Source organism: Cervus canadensis, chromosome 6 (genome assembly GCF_019320065.1).
Source record: "Cervus canadensis isolate Bull #8, Minnesota chromosome 6, ASM1932006v1, whole genome shotgun sequence".
Taxonomy (NCBI): domain Eukaryota; kingdom Metazoa; phylum Chordata; class Mammalia; order Artiodactyla; family Cervidae; genus Cervus; species Cervus canadensis.
This window is the reverse complement of record NC_057391.1, coordinates 57,517,686-57,537,260: the sequence shown is the minus strand read 5'-3', so window position 1 is coordinate 57,537,260 and position 19,575 is coordinate 57,517,686. Positions and strand designations below refer to the sequence as shown.

Genomic DNA, 19,575 nt, shown 5'->3' with positions numbered 1-19,575 from the left:
CAGCCTTACCTGGAAAATTGCACACAAGAGAAATTTATTAACTATGATAGATTTAGTTGAATTGCAATTGTACTTAGCTTCCAAGCACCAATCAATCTTCTTTTTTAAAGGTCTTTTAGGATTCCTATAAAAGACGTTGGATAGCTTATCAGCATTTCTGCTAATTAAGTAGTTATATTATTTTAGAGTGTGTCAGTAGCTCAGTCATGTCCAACTCTTTGTGACCCCATGGACTATAGCCTGCCAGGTTCTTCTGTCCATGGGAATTCTCCAGGCAAGAATACTGGAGTGGGTTGCCATTCCCTTCTCAAGGGGATCTTCCCTATCCAGGGACTGAACCTGGATCTCCAGAATTACAGGCAGATTCTTTACCACTGAGGCACCAGGGAAGCCCAAGCATGCCATTAAATTCATCTTAACCTCTCCATGAAAATATATCAGTCTGGGTTCTATACTTTTACCTACTTTAGTTTAGGAACTTTCCATTGAGCCCCTTTACATTTCAGAATCAGCAACATGGGGCTAATTTTGTTCAAATGATGTCCAGCTTTTCTATCTCTATTTAACTTGAAGATGAAACTGATAATTTTTTTTAAAGTGAAAAGCTGACCAATCTGAAATAATCCTTCCTATGTTATCATTCTTCATTAATTAAGAACCTAGAGCCTAGAGCTCTGTGGTATTGGTATGGAACATTTGAACAAAGAGCAAACACACACATCTACCTGAAAACTAGTTTGCTCTATCCATTTGCTCTACTCTGAGCCTGTCTTGGGGTTGCACATCTCTCAGTGGCACCCCTGGGAGAGCAGCTCCCTGGAAAATCATACAGGGGAACCAGGCCTTCTGCTCCACGTGCCCTGAAGTAAGTCTTCAGGCACATATGCCTACTCTAGTCCTCCTCCTCCTGTTCAAAGCCTGATCAAGACAGGAAAGAATTCACATCAATGCTGCTGATTCCTAAGTTAACATATATATTTAAAAAGCAACTCTCCGGATATCCATGCTGTATGTCTTGGTAGAAAGTCATGTGCTTCTAAACAGTGACCTACTATATGATTCCCCTAATGAACTAAGGAGGGAGCATTGTATTTTTAGGCTGTAGACAGTCAAAATATATGGCAATATATAGCTTGCTGTATGTTAAAATATATTGAAAAGACTTTCTTGCTTTTTAATCCATATATATAATTCTCAATAATAAACAGAAATTTAAAAATAACATCTGTGAGCAGGTCTATAATCCATGATCATGGGGCATTCATAGTCTGTGAATAGCACACTCTGAAGTATTTCATTAACTCTGCATTCATCCATCCTCATATTGACTTTCTCTCCTAAAATTTCCCGATTGAAACACACTTTCAGGAACCAGACTGAGAAGAAACTATAACCCCAGTTTTTACTTACAACTGGTGGGAAAGATGTCACCTAATAAGTTGTACACTAACCGAATGCCTCCCATCAGCAAGTTTTTCCCAAGTACTGGTGCAGTGTTAAAAAAGCAGAAGGAATGTGGCACTGTAATGAAGACTGAGACCCCCGAATGAAATTTATCAGCTAGCAAAAAAGCAATACAGGAATACATATGGGCCCAAAGCTGAGCAGATGGTATCTGTATCATAGCAACGGTACAAACCTAGAGCACTGAGCTAGAAGGTAGCACTTCCCGCTGTGGCTATCTTGGGATGTGCATGGATTAGGTCATATCTGAGTGAGAACGTAACCAACAAGAGGGCATATAACAGGTAGAGGTGGTAGGGGTGAGGAGTGGGGAGTAAGGACCTGAACTGAGGAGAAGTTTGAGAAGAAAGGATGCTTGAGTTTAGAAATGCACAGGCTGGGTTCAAGGAAAGCTGAATTATATAATTTAATTAGAAAATAAAGCTACTACGAAGAACAAGAATTAAAAGATGAACTGGGATCAGATTTGGAGACTTTTCTGCTAATAAGTAAAATTTTATTTTCAAGAAATGGAGCGACTTAGACCACCAGATAAGCCTGAGTTTATCCTAAGAAAAATTTTCTGGAAATCTTTCTCTACATTTTCCCCAGAGACAGTTTTTTAAAACTGAATTTCAATTGAGTTAGGCTCTGGAAAGTGTTCTGTGGCAGCTGTGGACTTTACAGAGACAAGGCAGGAGGCTACTCAAATAGTCCAGATGAGAGAAAATAAGCTTTACATGGAAACAAATAAGACATGGAAGAGAAATCAAAACAACAGCAACAAAAAATCAATAGGGCTACTTGGCAAGGAAGAAGAGGGGAGTGTCAAATATAAGGGCAGGAAGAAATGTATATCCACAATAACTCACCCGAAAGGCTCTGAATGGGTTGACTCTTATTCTAGTGAGCTTTTGAGCACCACATGAGAGCCGAAAGAAATACATGAGGATGAGGAAGAGCCAATTCTTCCAGACTGGTCAGGTTGCTAGCCAGTGGTAATTCGCAAGCTAAGTAAGATTCTAAGTACCTGAGCACAGTGTCACGTGCATGAACCTCTGTGTTTCCCCTGTTCACTACCTGGGGAAATTTCTCTGAAGGTCTTCTCTCTTATTTCCGTAATCTTATTCATTTACCCCGGTTTCCATAGAACTGCAGCATGCACATTATCACTGGGGCTTGCAGGGGTTGAGATGGGATGCTCTGGGGACAAATGGAAGGGCTCTTACCAGTTGCTCTGATGGGACACATCTCGGGGGCGACCGCGGCCCCGGGAGACCAGCAGCGGCCGACGTCGCAGCAGCACTGCATCTTGGTGATCGACTGCGGCAGCTGGTTGGAGCAGCGCCCGTTTGCCAGAGCCGTGTAACAGTATCCGGGGCGGACATCTGAGAAGACAAAGAAACCCCCACACATGCATCACGGAGATCAAACAGGGAAGGCTCTCTCCTGCCCCCACACCTCCACCTGTCCCTCCGGGGCTGGGGCGGGATGCCAGCAGCACGGAAGCAGCGGTGCCCTGGAAGGGAAGCTGTGCGCGCGGCGCCGGGAACAGCGCTCCTGTTCCTCCGCTCCGCCGTCTCACACCTTCTGCCCCTGAGCGCTGGGGCGCTTGGCCCAACTCCCGCATTCTATCCCCGAGGTGGGGACGGATGATTATAACCATATGGACCATCGGAAAAGAGAGATGAAGAAAATCACTGGCGGTGACAGGGTCGTGTCTCTATACTGAAGGGAGGCTATTGTCCTTCCTTTCAAACGACTTAAGTGACAAAGTGACTTTGAGCCACTCTAGGCAAATGTTGATACAAATCTATTTTAAAACAATATGAGGTCTGCATGATAGTCTACATTTCTAAAATTCTAAAAGATTTTAAAAATCTTTTAAAAAATTAGATTAAAAAATTCTAAAAGATTTTCTACAATTCTAAAAGATCTTATTTTTCAGTCTGAAACTATCAGACTTGTGAGATTGTTTTTCTGAAAAGGAATAAGCCACTTTGCAGTCAGATCCAACGCTTGTTAGTCAAGATTTCCTCTGGTCCTGAGGCCCTAACGGATTTGACAAGGCACTAATGATACACAGTTCAAAATGTACACAGTTGCAAGTTCTTAGTGCTAAAGGATACAATAATTCTTAAAGGAATTAAAAGTTTATTTTGGCAGAAAGGTATCTTCTCAAAGCAACAGAGGAAGATGTTTCTATGACGCTTTAAAAAGATTTATTGATGGCTGTGCCGAGTCTTCACTGCTGTGCCGGGCTTTCTCTAGTTGCGCAAAGTGGGGGTTAAGCTTCGTTGTGGTGTGTGCACTTCTCATTGCAGTTGTTCTCTTACTGTGGGGCATAGGCTCTGGGCACACAGGCTTCAGCAGTGGCAGCTCACTAGAGCACAGTCTCAGCACACAGGCTTAGTTGCTCTGCAGTATGTGTGACCATCCTGGATCAGGGATCAAACCCATGTTCCTGGAATTGGCAGGCAGATTCTTTACCACTGAGCCACCAGGAAAGCCTATATATATATATATATATATAAAACTTTACTGGGTTACATCATGTCTGACTGTTGTGACAACATTGGAACACTGTAATACAACTCTGAGCTACCAGAAAAGAGCCTATGACAAAGGAGAAACCTAACAGTTCCATGACCCTTTGAGATCATACCATGGCGTAGCAGAGGCAGGGAGCCAACTGCAGAACACCTTGATCTGTCATATGTTAGGGGTATACCTCTCCAAGTAAAACGTAACTCTGTACAGTTCTATAAAATAAACTTTTGCAATGTAACCAATATTTTAAATGTAACCAGTATTTTGTCATATGAAGGAATACAACTGGGAAATTCTTTTGTAAGGTGAAGAATTTGTTTATAGTCAAAAACCTGTCCCTATGTTTCCTGTAAGCCTGCATATTAACCATCATTTGATCACACAGGATCAGGCCCATAATTGCTTTCATCTACATCATTCTTGAAAACCCAAAGCCTTAAAATCCTACAGGTTGCAATAAATTAATGAAATACAAGGAAAAAACCAAGGCTAACTTGGAAACACTTAAATTATTAACATCAGGTGAAGATGACTACAACAAACCTAGACAAATCATTAAGAGAAAATTGTGGGTCAGCTTTAAAGGATATGAGATTATTTCTAAAAAGTACTTAAAACCACTAGCATGTATGAGTATGCTTTCCAGAAATTTTTTGTGGTCCCAGCTCCTGCACCTTTGGTCAGACAAACAGTCTCAGCAAAGAGGCAGAACAAGTTTGATCCAGGGTAAATGAATGGAGAGGGGGGTGAAGACAAAGAATGCTCTGTGGAGATATGGGTGGCATCTCCCCTAGGAAGAAGGGGGAGAAACAGAACTTCCTGCTTCCTAATTTGCATTGCCTTAAAGCCACTAATACATCATATACTCCAGGATTAATATTTTGGGCATGAAAACCAAAGACTGTTAAGAATGGGAAGAGATGTTCAAAAACTGGCTTATATCCCAGCTTCAAGTGAATTTGGTGGTCAAAACCCAGTATAAACACTTGACCAAAATTTGTATATACAATTTTCAGTGTGGGCTATCTTTCAGAGCAAAACTGAGACCTACAGCTGCCAACTGCAAACTCCTAATGAGCTAATGTCTATTATTTTGCAAATTATCTATGATATTATTTTACTGCCCAGCTGGCTGACTTATATGATAAATCAGTTGGTCAGAGACTTTTGAACAAAATGGTGAATGCTGAGGCTGGAACAATTACCAACCACACTTGGGTTGCTGGCAGGTCCTGATTTATAAATGGCACCTGCATCTACAATAATCATTTTACTAATTTTTCTTTCTTTTTTTTTGAAGGAGGGGTTCTGTTAAGAGAATACACATTCACATAATTTATAACTGTAAAGAGAACCAATGGGAAGATTTGTGAAAAGCAGAAACCATTCAGAGGAATTGACCCTTGGACACACCAGCCTGAAGTTTTCCATGTCATCAGATGGCAGTGCCAAAGGAAATGAAAAGGAAATCATCTGGTACTAGATCACTTTGCCCAGAGGATATGGAGTGGCTTTAAAGTAATATAAAGATCTATGGGAATTGGAACTGAGGGGGAAGAATGGTAAGATTTGGAGGAGGGAAAGGGAGTTTGACTTCCCTGGTGGCTCAGATGGCAAAGAATCTGCCTGCAATGCAGGAGACTGGGGTTCAATCGCTGGGGGTTGGGAAGATTCCCTGGAGAAAAGGGAGGCTGGAGGAACTGTAGACCTGGCCAAGACACTTGGCAGAAGTGGAGAAGGAAACTTTCTTCTTTTCTCCACTTCTGAATCACCTGGCCTTACTCTCTGGACCCAGAAATCACATTATATCAAAATAAATGTATGATGGATTAAATGTGTGTTTGCAGGTCATCCTAGCCTGTCAACAGGTTTCCCCTAACCAATCACTAACACTAGTGTGGCCAACTGGGAGCTAGGAGCTGTGAGGCCCATGCTAGGTACACAGCATCTTAAGACTCCTAGGAATTGATGAGATTGAACACAGTAATATGAAAAGACAACCCTACGAAAAGTACTATAAAGCGCCAAAGGAAGATCACGGAGCAAAAAATAAAATGCAATAAGACTGTAATATCTTTCAGGACAAAGGGAGAGGTGGGACTGGTGAGACCTGAGAGTTGCTGAACATGATAACAGAAGGTAACAGTTGGAATATCATGGTTCAAAGAGATGTCTAAGGAAGATACTACACTACATGATCTACACATGGGCTTTCCTACTGAATTGGAATTAGATTTACTAATTCCAAACAACCAACTTGCCAACAAACCTTGGATTTGTTCATAAGTTGGAGACTATACATATTTTCTTGCCACTGAGGATAATTTTAGGGGTCTTTGTGGTTTACCGAGGCAGGAAATATCAGCAGTAGAGAGGCAGAAATGTCATTGGGATCAATCAGCAGCAGAGAAGGCAGAAATGTCATTGGGATCATTCTATATAGCAAGTTGCTAATTATGGGTACCATGTAGTTCCAAGGAGGCAGAAACGGTGCTTGCCTAGGGGTATGGCAAGCAAAGGTTTACTGTATCCAGTGTTCATTTGGGAGGGGTCAGAAGCAGTGGGCGGGGTCTGGACTGTGAACTCAGCCCAAGTCGGAATATGAGCTCCCTCATTTATTAACTGCTTAAACAACTGGACCAAATAATTTATCTAAATTTCTTAAACCTTGGCTTTTACCCTTCTACAGTACTGTTTTGAACATTAAGTCATATAATTTCCATAAAATACCTCACACCTAGGAGGTGACCCAGGAATCTTAGTACCCTCCTTTTATAAAAAAAAGTTAATGTGGATATATCAGGCAGAAAGGAAAGAACTTTAAAAATGCAAACTCTCTGATATGTAAATGTGTTAAAATGATTAGAGCTAATCATTTTAATGCCATTTGTGCTCTTTGAAGGTTAACAACAAAAAAAATGTCTACCTATTATCTGGCCAGGAAAGAACTTCTGCTAAGCATATGCACTGGAGGTCATGTGCTCATTGGGATAGCATAGGGAGAAAAAGGAGCTACATCAACTGTACTTGCTATCCTTTTATGCAATTCCAAGATCTATGGATAGATTCTGGAAAACTAGGCCATCCAGGCACCACGACCATCGTTTCTAAGAAAAACCCAGATATGCTTCCCTCATGAGTTGATCTTATTCAAATGTCAACTGGGAGACTGCCCTCAGCTTTTATTATGTGTGACTAACTAAAAAGGAATTTAGAATTTTGGTGCAATTCTGTTTTGGTCTGAAATTCATGGCCTGTGGTGAGGATGTGAAGCTGTCTTTGAAAATTTGAGCCAGAAACAAACATCAAACGATAGCATTCATTTTTCTCCAGGGCCTTTCACCACAGGCTTCCTAACTTTGCCCTTATAATAAGAAATTACTTATGTCGATATTCAGATACTTACTGAGTGCCTACTACAGGTCAGGACTTGTACTGAGAACCACCACCAGGAACATAAGGATAGCAGTTAGTGTTTCTTAAGGAGAACTATCTTCTTCATTACAGAGATAAAAACACATAGAAACACAGAATTTCCCTATAAAACCATGTATAATGAGTGTATCCTTAGGTTTGGGATGGGGGGAGAAATCACTTTCAGGTAAGCTGATCTGGGACACCTTCAAAGACAGAGAATCTGTGGAGAAGTTGAAAGGAGGCTAGAGTTGGGGGGTGTATCCTGAGTGCTGCAACATGAATGAAGGAATTGCTATGAATGGCCCATTTTGGGGGTGAGAAGGGGAGACTATGATGACAAGTCTACAAGGTTGGAAGGGGTCAGAGAGTGCAGCTCCTTCACTATTGGGCTATGCATTCTTGAACTCCAACTTTATTCTAGAATACTGGACTTTGAAGGAAGTCTCAGCAACTATTAAATCCAGCAATTGTCAAATCTCTCTCTCTCTCTTTTTTGACAACAGAACCTCTTGTTTAATTGATATTTTACATGGAAGCCTAACACCCATCCAGATAAAAGGAAAATTGCCTAGCATGTGTTTATGGGGGTGGGGGTGGCAGGAAACTTTTCCACTCAGCCTACCCCTTGTTTTCCTGCCCCCTCTCCCATCCTAGCAATCCTAGAGGGCTTTGCAGTCCCATGCAGATTCAGTGGGACATAAACTGAAAACCACTAATTACCAAATCCTAGTGGAAAACTACCAGAGGTTCTTGAGCAAGAGAGTTATTTAATCAAAGCATCATTTTAGAAAGATAAATCTAAAAGGTGGATTGTAGGGAAACCACAAAGCATGGATAACAATGAAGAGATTACTGCAAAACTTCTGACCTGAATTAACATAGGTTCCGGGAAATGACTGAAGGTGGGGGTAAAGAGAGAGGTGTCGAGGATGGCTTCCAGGTCTGATAGTCACATCGCTGCAAAGTTAATTTCACACTGAGTATATCTGTAGGGTCTTCTGGACCATCTCTTTATGGGAGGTAGAAATTTCAAAGCAAGACTGCAGGCGCCTCTGTTCTTTAAGAGAATGGTCAACTATTTAATAGATCTTCCTGAAAGCACATTTTACTTCAAGTAAGAATATGTATCTCCCTTAACAAGCTGTTTAGAATGATGTTTCTTATGGAACTGATTTAGAGAAACTGCACGCTGTTTATAATCACACCTACCTATGCATCTGGTACCGTCTGGAGAAGTATAAAAACCAGGGGGACATTTGCAAAAGTAACTGCTGACTGTGTTCGTACATTCGCCCCCATCACAGATTCCAGGAATAGTGCTGCATTCGTCAATATCTGGAATGAAAAGAAGAGCTTCAGTATTCTTAGGACACAGTATAAAACTGTCCATCATTCCAAGAATTCAAAGGTTAAGTCTTGTCAAATTGTGTCCCCAGAAGTAGTGATCTTCATAGAATAAAAGTTGCCTGTACTTGTTCAATCACCCAGTCGTGTCCAACTCATTGCAACCCTATGGACTGCAGCACGCCAGGCCTCTCTGTCCTTCACCAACTCCCAGAGTTTGCCCAAGTTCATGTGCATTGCATCAATGATGCTGTCGAACCATCTCGTCTTCTGACGCCCTCTTCTTCTGCCCTCAATCTTTCCTAGCACCACGAGGAAAAAAAAAAAAAAACCTGCCCACGGAATTGTTAATTCAAAGTCAGGGTGCTTATTATTTCCATACAGGTTTACCCAAGAAATTTACCAAATTTGCAAGATTAGACCAATATGAAAGAAATTTTGCCTTTAAAATCTAAAATTGGACAGTTGTTTCAAGTCCCTACAGCATGCTAATGTTTCAAATATTTGTTTAAAATTTTGTTTTCCCTTTTCATGTTTTGCATTGAGTTAAGCTCCTTTTCTATTCACTCTGTGTTCTGCATCGCTTCCTGAATTTTAGATCTGATTTTCCACAGACACTGAAACCCTACAGAGAAGACCATGTGGTCTGACTGCTGACCAAGACATGGCCAACTTGGTGTTCTCAGGGCCTCCCAAACTGGCACTATGATGATTTTCTGTGGGTTCAGGGAGTGAATTGTGGCAGACACTGAGACGCTACACCAGATACCCTTTCAGGGAATGACTTGTTGTCCCAGATCTGGGAGTGCCGTCCGGAGATGGCCTCCAGCTCTCAGCTCCTCTTGGGACTGCCTGAGCTCAGAGGGCTGTTTCATCTGAGCTTACATCCTTCCCAGGCGCCCACATCCACTGGCTGATTGTAGAGGACAGATAATGGTCTGGTCATATCGCTCCAAAGGGTACAACTATGAAAACCACTCAAATCCCCCAATCCCCTGTGGGGTCGGCTGAGGTCAGAGCTGTGGTTAGTCCTCAGGGCCTGAGGCCACTGGGTCTCCTTAAGGAAGCAGTGGGAGTTGCTTAAGACAAATCTGACCATTTCCTTCAAGGAGAGCTTTGCAAGAGCCACAATCAGACACTGACAGCTGTCAGTAGATGCAGCACCAGTGAGGGGAGAAAAGAAATTGAGGGCTTCCTGCTTAGGCTAAAAGTGAACTCAGAGCCCTGGGTATCTGCGTGGCCTCTTCTATAAGACAAGTGGGGCTTTTTGCACTGACCTAGGGAGAGGGACAGTCTGACCCAAGCTTCCTGGAACACTGCAATGGCTAGACTGCCACTATGAGGTGTTTAAAAATAAGAACCTTTCTTCTCTGGGTTCAGGACTGCTCTTCATTGGCAAAAACAAAATAAGAGTTCTAAGTGTGTCTTCTGACTCAAGTTCACCAGGTTACTCAAAAACACAGCAGTGACACTGTTTCCATGCAGTTTAACCTTCTTAAAAGCAAAACCCCTATTCTTCAAGGTGAGGTTAGAGTCTGAACCAACCAATATGTCACTGCTTATGTTAGAGTCAGTGCTAACCCAGACAGGTCGTCCTTGTGAAGTTGTATAAGGAAAAGGTGCATATTCTACTTTGACAGATATAAACATCACTGTGGAGTCAGTGAAAGTCAAGCAGAGAAACAGCCAAGGATAGAGCTTAAGAGTCCTGAACTGGTATAACCTTATTGTTCAGTCACTCTTGTGTCTGACTCTGAGACCCCATGAACTGCAGCACGCCAGGCTTTCCTGCCCTTCACTATCTCCCCAAGTTTGCTCAAACTCATGTCCATTGAATTAGTGATGCCATCTAACCATCTCATCCTCTGTTGCCCTCTTCTCCTCTTGTCCTCAATCTTTCCCAGCATCAGTGTCTTTTCCAATAAGTTGGCTCTTCACATCAGGTGGCCAAAATATTAGAGCTTCAGCTTCAAGAACCACAATCTCGAGGATAATATTAAGGCAGTTCTTTAACATCAATCCTTCTGTATTTACCAGTCACACAACATTCAGAAAACTAAGATCATGGCATCCAGTCCCATCACTTCACGGCAAATAGATGGGGAAACAGTGGAAACAGTGTCAGACTTTATTTTTCTAGACTCCAAAATCACTGCAGATGGTGACTGCAGCCATGAAATTAAAAGATGCTTACTCCTTGGAAGGAAAGTTATGACCAACCTAGACAGCATATTAAAAAGCAGAGACATTACTTTGCCAACAAAGTTCCATCTAGTCAAGGCTATGGTTTTCCCAGTGGTCATGTACAAGATGTGAGAGTTGGACTATAAAGAAAGCTGAGTGCCAAAAAATTGATGCTTTTAAACTGTGGTATTGGAGAAAACTCTTGAGAGTCCCTTGGACTGCAAGGAGATCCAACCAGTCCATCCTAAAGGAGATCAGTCCTGACTATTCATTGGAAGGACTGATGCTGAAGCTGAAACTCCAACAGTTTGGCCACCTGATGCAAAGAGCTGACTTATTGGAAAAGACCCTGATGCTGGAAAAGATTGAGGGCAGGAGGATAAGGGGATGACAGAGGATGAGATGGTTGGATGACATCACTGACTCGATGGACATGGGTTTGGGTGGACTCTGGGAGTTGGTGACGGACAGGGAGGCCTGGCGTGCTGTGGTTCATGGGGTCGCAAGGAGTTGGACATGACTAAGCGACTGAACTGAACTGAACTCCTACCTAAAACCAACAAAAAGCCAAACAGCTATATCAAAGAGCTTAGAGGATCTGACAACCTCATCTAAAGGAGAGAGGAGGTTATAACACAAAGGTATTAAGACAAGTGCACCTTTCTCAAAGTATCCCTAAAAGTTAATGTCTGAGTCACATAACTAACACCTCTCAAAAATTATGTGAGCAGATAATATTAAAAGAAACATTTTTCTATGTGTTTGTAAAAAAGACTGCTGAAATCCTCATTAAGGTCACTTAACAGACATCAATATCCAAAGAGGTTATTCAAGTGGATAGGGTATGTCAGAAAAAAATTATTTAAAAACAAGAATTAATTTTGGCCAGGTGGAGGAAACATCTCCTTTCACATGCTGGCTACTTTAGACTTGAACCCTTAAGACAACACAACAATAATAAGAGTTAATTTTTATTGAGTGTCAGGCATTGTCCAAATGCATTATATGTCAACTCATCTAACCCTCACACTACAGGCATGATCATAGAACCTAATTTCTATAATTCTGGTGCATTCCACTCCAGTTCAGTTCAGTTCAGTCGCTCAGTCGTGTCCGACTCTTTGCGACCCCATGAATCGCATGCCAGGCCTCCCTGTCCATCACCAACTCCCAGAGTTTACTCAAACTCATGCCCATCGAGTCGGTGATGCCATTCAGCCATCTCACCCTCTGTCATCCCCTTCTCTTCCTGCCCCCATCCCTCCCAGCATCAGGGTCTTTTCCAATGAGTCAGCTCTTCGCATCAGGTGGCCAAAGTACTGGAGTTTCAGCTTCAGCATCAGTCCTTCCAATGAACACCCAGGGCTGATCTCCTTTAAGATGGACGGATTGTATCTCCTTGCAGTCCAAGGGACTCTCAAGAGTCTTCTCCAACACCATAGTTCAAAAGCATCAATTTTTCGGCACTCAGCTTTCCTCACAGTCCAACTCTCACATTCATACATGACCACTGGAAAAACCATAGCGTTGACCAGACGGACCTTTGTTTGCAAAGTAATGTCTCTGCTTTTTAATATGCTATCTAGGTTGGTCATAACTTTCCTTCCAAGGAGTAAGCGTCTTTTAATTTCATGGCTGCAATCACCATCTGCAGTGATTTTGGAGCCCCAAAAAATAAAGTCTGACACTGTTTCCACTGTCTCCCCTTAGGCCTTTAGAAAACTGGCATGAATAAAACCCAAAACAAGAACAAAGAGGTTCATGTATAAAGTGATGTTAAACCCAAGTCTTCAGCTGCCAGGGGCTGGACAGAGAAGAAAGGCAGGGTTTCCACCTAGATGCGCATCTTCAAAGGTCAACAGGTCAGGAAACACACTGTAGTGGGTACCTCTCTACTTTTCACAGAAATAAAGCTAAAGTACCAGGTCAAATTGTTCAGTTTGAAGGAGCTTATTAAATGGTTCTGAATCCCCTTCAACATCCCCTCCTCGGTGACACAGCCTTTCCCTTCCTGAGTCTAGGGCTTGTGCACTTTCCTGAACCACCCGCTTCTCAGTCTCATCACTTCCTGGCAGGGGAGTGAGGTGTGATTCCATGAGCAGGCTGTGGTGGGAATCCCTGACAGTGAAAGTCTGAAATAAAGCATCTAAATCAAAATCACTGATACTCTGAAACTCATTCATACTATTATTTTTCCAGGCTCTTAGCACACTGAGTTTATCTTCTTTTACTAGAATATCAGGGATCCCACATAAGAGAGAACTGAGATCAGTGAATTTCTCAGCATTTTTGTAAATCAATCTGTATCAAATGCCAGCCACAAAAGTAAATCCATTTTGAGGGATTTGGTGGGGAGTAGAACTTGGCTGGTAAGAGCTCCTTCTGTGCTCTGAATACCTCGCCCTGTTTCCTTGGGGCCGGACAGAGCTGCTGGGAAGCAGTATGCCCTTGGCCTCGCTGGCTTCTGGCTGTGGACCTAAGAAGAGGTACAGATGACAGGTCCCCTTCCTCCTGATTTACTGCCCCAGTCTTTGTTCTTCTTCTTCCTTGTTATCTCTCTGTTTCATCTGCTCTCTCCAGGCAGTCTTCCCATCCCTTGGCCTCTTCCCTATCCTGGGACTCCTTCAGCAGGACAGGAGGAAGGATGGTGGAGGGCAGGTAGATGGAGTTGGGTCCCAGTTCTGAGACAAGCATCTGGGAGCTTCATCCAGGGTCACAGATGTCGAAATGACTTGAGAGATGGGGGAAACCAGTTAACATGACTCTCTAGATCCTGACTGTCTAGATTACTAACAAAGTAAGGAAAAAAGGAACTAAAAAGTGTGGCAGTTGTTCAAAAGCATTATGTGACATTAATAATTTGAAGTGCCACTGAGCCTGTGAGATTATTATTATTGCTTTATTAGACACCTGAAATCCAGTGTAAAATAGGTGACTAGAAAGCTAACAAGCTAATTCTTTAAGTTGTGTCAAAAAAAACCCACATCAGCCTTACTTGTAATTTATAGTCACACCATGCTTGCCAGTCTGCATGGTTCCTTATTCAAGCAGCACCAGCTGTCTGATCCCAACTGAGAGAAACAGTGAGAAATGTGGAGATGGAGGCCTGAGTGCAGAACTAGAAAGAATACCCAGACACCGCCTTATTCAACCTCCTCATTTGAAAGCCGATGTAACTCAGAGCTGGTAACTGACTTGTCCAAGATCACACACAGGAGGAGGGATACTGCCAGGGCTAGGTCTACCTTATTCCCAGGGCTCCTGTGCCTCTATCACAGGGCTTCTGTTCAGCAACTGGATGAGAACCGGGGAACTTGAACAGTGAGTCAGGGCCTGCCCCAGCTGTGGAGGATGGAGCCTGATCCATAGCAATGTATTAAGTGGCCCCAGGAATTCTCCTTGATGCCTGAGAGGACGAGAGCCCCTGCATCAGATAAATATGCCATTATTTTAGAAAGGGGAAGTCTTAAGGTTTTTGGCTCACATATTAGGGAGTGCACAGACTTAAGAGCTGCATTTTTAAAAAGACCTTTGCATCACGCAGTGTTATAATTGCTAAAGGCTGGGCTGGCGATAATCTAAATCCCAAAATATTAGTGGTTAATTAGGAATCCAAGGGACTTCTTCCAGAAATAAAACTTAATCCTTTAATTACACTTTTTATTTCTTAATTTCCTCCCACAGTAACCTATGCAAATACAGACTTGGTTTCCAAAAAGAAAAGGCTCGTGTGTTCTTTCAGCATGCACACTCTAGAGTCACTGGAAAAATCAACAACAAAGGTGGGCATGAACTCTGCTTCCCTTTTTCTCAAATCATAGCTATAAATTTTAATCTTTTTATTCTTAAATTTATGGAAATATAATCATTTTTATTTAATTGCTCCAGTTTGTTAATTTATATTTCAAAGGTACCTAAATTGGATGTGTTGCTATAAAACTTGGCACATGTTTTTCCAGAAAGTTTTGGGAAAAGGGGGATATTTTAAGAAGTAAGGTAGCATTCTGCAAAAGGAAGATGTCATACAAAGCTGCTTTTGCCATCACTGAGGGTGTGGAGGTTGGCATCTTATAAATTGGCTAAAACCAATTTTTGATTGAACTGTAAAAAATGACTCTGGGTACTTGGGCTTTCAAGTACCCAGTTCCCTCCTCTCCATAGCAAGAGGAAGATACATTTAAAAACCACTCAAAGTAATGGCAAAGGTACTGGAACCATTTTAACAAGGGCACAGAACACCCCCCAGCCCATGGCCTGACCATCTTCCTAGGGGACATGTGGGCTCTTGATATTCTCTGTGATGGGTGCCAGATTTTCCACAAATCCTTCTATTTACCACCTGGAGATGACCCCACTCCCAGAGTCATGCCATTACCAGTTGAAGCAGAACCAGGGAGTCGAAGGAGGGGACTGCTTACCAAGCATTCTCAGAGGATGTTCTGACTACTTTCCTACCAGAGTTAGACAGGGCAACAGTGCCCAAACCAGTCTCCAGGTCACAGTCCATATAGTACTAATGGGATAGTCTCTTCTCATGTCAATTTTGCATAGAAAAAATTTAAAGGAAGTGGAAAAAACCATCATCTGAATTTAATGTAACAGGAGATGGCAAAGAAAAAAAATGGTCTAGCCAAAAGTATTCTGTTTTTATCTAGTACTGACTTCAATATGTAGCCAGAAAAAAACATATTTGTGGAAAAGGATTAAGTAATTTTCAGACTGAATTTTTGGTTCACTGGACACACTACTCTAATAGGTTTCTTAGCATTAATGAAAGAATTTTGAATCACTTTTCTTTCAGTCTGAGCATTAAATCTGTGCATCTTCTGTCTAGTTCACAATGAGAGAAAACGAGCAATCCTGACTGATGCAGATTCACTGGTCTGAATGAAAGCAAGGGTCACAGCAAAACATTTCCAGTTGAAACTGGAAGCTATTATAATCCCAGAAAACAAAACACAGACTGGACAAGTCATATGTAGCATATTGCCCTAAAGCTAACTACATGTCTTGAAGCTGAATGTAATAAGCTGAGAAGGCCTAAAAATGACACATTGTTGATGTGGATTTTTCACACGATAAACCATAAAGCTTATGAATGTCATAAAAGATATGTATGATACTACCTGGAAATCTATAATATTTTAAATGTTCCAAAATATTAGGAAATATTTTTATTAAAGTGGGAGCCATGACTTGCATCCAGGAAAAAAGACCATATAATATGGTACAACAAGCACCAGAGTGTGAATCAAAAGAAGTTAAATTTTAGCACTATTTGATGACTTAGTCAGAGCACTTAACACACCCAAGACAATTTCTTAATTTATAATGTAAGAGGGTAAAACCAGGTAAATTCTTTGCCCTTTCAGTCTCAACATTCTCTACTTCTAACTTAATCCACAGTATAACTTCTAAAATACATTAGCCTATGGAGTCAACTTTGTTCGCTTGAAATGTTTTTAAGAAGCCCTACTTCCTTAGAAAGTACCTAAGTATTTTCACAGCTACCTCAACTGTTATATCATGTTCAAGAACATATCATTACAAATTATAGTATGATTAATAACTTAAAAACAAGTCTAACCCATTAAGATAATTTTATCACAGATTATTTAGTTTCAGGGCAAGTAGATGTTAAACTTTTTAAATGTAATTCATATTTAAAGCTGCCTTTTGCACATATGATATACCCTGGCCATCAACAAGGAAAGATTAATGATCCAATTGCTGACAAATGACTTAGTATGTTTTCCTCATTGCTAGGTTTTAGGAGTATAGATACAACAGCAACTGCTTTCAACAAAAGTGCTTGCCTCAGAATGAAACCTTCTCTCACCCCAAAGACAGTGAGTGGAGAATGAAGGAAAAGGTCTTTTGTGCTCAGCCTGATGAGATGTTGCCTTGAGAATGCTATTACACTGTCAAACATTATATATATATAATACATGAACTCACTAAAGAAAAGATTTCAATGCTGTCTACTTATTTCCTGGATGTTTCCCTCTCATGAAAAAAATATATATTTATTACACTTGGAAGCCAGGCCTCATTTTGGCAAAGAGCAGAAATGGTGAATATGAACACATTCTCCATACACACATTTTTAAAAGTTCAGTCTGTAAATTCAAATATATAAATTTACCTCAAGTTGTTTTTCTGTTTGATTAACATTAAAAAGTTTCCATTTGATAGGAAGAAAAGAAAATCCTAAACTTGTACCAGGAGCATAGATGAGTTAGTAGCTTCCCTCTCCACAGGGGGGAAAAAATCAAACATACATTTTAACTAGAAAAACATCAGAAGATATGTCATTCTGAATGATATGTAATGATCAAATTCAAATTCATGTCTCTAGAACTATGCAAAAACATGTGTCTTGAACATTTTAACCCAGATATTGGTTCAAGAACATTTCATGTTTTAATATTTAATTTGATTCAGATGGATCTCTTACTTTGGGTCTATAAAAATGGAAAAAGCTGCAGGCTTTTGCTGGTTCAATAGCAGAAAGGCATATTATTCCTGGTAAGAATATTATATTTACACATTCACGGGAATAACCAAGACAGAAGGATTTAGGAACAATTTGAAAATAGCTTATCACTGATGTGGGTTTTGTCCGCCCCTCCACCCCTTGACTGCAAAGCACGATATTTCTTACCTTCACATTTTTGTGACACTTCATTAAATTTGTGTCCAGCAGGGCATTTGCACTCAAAAGACCCAACAGTATTAATGCAATTTCCTCCTTGACAGAGCCCAGGGATGGCCTGGCATTCGTCCACATCTGTCAGATTTTAGAAGTGAGCGAGACAGAGAGAAAGAAATTCATATCAAATTCATTGCAGAAGACAATATGATAGTTTGTCCACAGTTATCACATTTATATCAGTGCATTTTCTGTCTATCACCGCAGTTGGAACATGATGAGAGAAACCGTTTCTCCCAATTACATTATGCGAAATGAATAATTTGAGTAACATAACTTTGTCAGTAATACTCTATTAGAAGTCACAAGTATTCTTTTATTTCCCCATCTTCCATCGTTCCTCATACACAGGAGCATGTTGGTACTAACTTTTGTGAGTTTTATTATGCACGCCGCAGAGTATAAGGATACGATAATGAAAAGATCGACAGTGATAACTAGAGGTATTTGAGAAATCCTTAGAGTCAAAATGCAACACATTTCTATAGTAACATTGTCTTTAAGAGTTGTATTGAGTGATTCAGTTCAAACAGAATTTACTTGAATGAGATCACTCAGACTACATGAGACAGCTCATGTTTTTATACAAATGAAATGGAAAATGTTCACCGTAAATTCTGGAGAATTGTCTTGCACAATAAAAATTAAACAACCCAGGAAATTAAGCCAAGAAGAGACAGCGGAGCAGCCACCAGAGGGAACCTTTTTAAAGGTAAGTCGGCTCCTGTCCCAGCTCCATGCTAAGTCCTGCAAGAGTCTAACGGACCCCTCTACTCTCTGACCTCATCTCCTAACCTTCTCCCTTTTCTCACTCCTCTCCATCCACACTGGCTTCCCTGCCGTTCTTCAAATACAGCAAAGTTACTCCTGCCTCAGGGCTTGGCAGGAGGGGCCCCTGCCTAGACTATCCTCCTTCCACAGAGCTGCGTGGCTCATGCTGTCCCCGCCCGCCATTAGGCCTCTGCTCTACTGCAGCAGGGGACCTTCTCCATGCCACCCACCTCGCTCCCCATCATTCACCACTCTTCCTTACTCTTTCATGTTTTCCCATAGGACCAATCACCAGCTGACCTAATAAATATCTGTTTGCTTTGTTTTGATGTTTTCAAAACGAGGTTCCAGAGTGCAGTTTCTTTGTCTGTTTTGTTCACTGCTAAACCCTCAGCACTCAAGAAATAACTGTGGTCCTACCTGGAACCCCAAATATTAACTTTCCAGGAACAAAAGTTATCATTCCTCGCTCATTAGAAAGATGCTGGTAAATGTAAACGTATATTCTCAATCTCTTCATCCATAACACACAAAACTCTGGTTTAATAAGAAACCCTAGGGAGGCGGTCTAACTTTTCTCCCTCTAGGTATTTTTTTGGAAACATGGAAGCCTACTGACCTTTTAGTTTTACTCTTCATTGTGTGAAGTGAGAGAGCAATTGCAATTGTAAAATCTCTAATAATCTCTGTTTTTGAAACAAGTTGCCGTCTGAGAAGAGGGTTGCTGCCTGAACAACAGTTTATTTTGGTATAAATTGTCATTTGCTGTTTTAAATGAAACGTCCTGGCCCCACAAATCAATGACAATATGTGAGTATAATTAGATTATGTTTTATAGCTGATCTCTATTTTGTCTTACACCAGAATTTTCCATTCTTGATATGCTGAATGTGTTCATTAAAATGTTATTTGAAATTAAAATTGGACATGGAAGCAAAACTAGATAGTCTTGTCAATCATGATTTCCAGCCAAGAGGAAATATATATGGGACACTTCTCCACTGGTCATATATTCCAAGGTTGAAGATGGAATAAACTCTTCTCTGAGCCCACTGCCCACAGCCCCTCACATCTATACTAAGGACTAAAAACACTAGCAGGGAAACAGGCCCCAAGCTGATAACAGATTCTTTCAAAAAAAAAAAAAAGCATGA

At 41.1% G+C, this 19,575-nt stretch overlaps 1 protein-coding gene across 1 annotated transcript in view; it reads right to left on the bottom strand.

Annotated features, from left to right (window-relative positions):
• The window catches only part of FBN1 (fibrillin 1), a 257,123-nt gene that overhangs the window by 117,835 nt on the left and 119,713 nt on the right, over nucleotides 1-19,575 (bottom strand). Inside the window, exons 8-10 of the mRNA XM_043473020.1 lie at nucleotides 17,603-17,728; nucleotides 8,620-8,745; nucleotides 2,673-2,831 (exon numbers count right to left, since the gene is read on the bottom strand). Of these exons, the coding sequence (XP_043328955.1) occupies nucleotides 2,673-2,831; nucleotides 8,620-8,745; nucleotides 17,603-17,728 (411 nt within the window). The remainder of the gene's footprint in view (nucleotides 1-2,672; nucleotides 2,832-8,619; nucleotides 8,746-17,602; nucleotides 17,729-19,575) is intronic.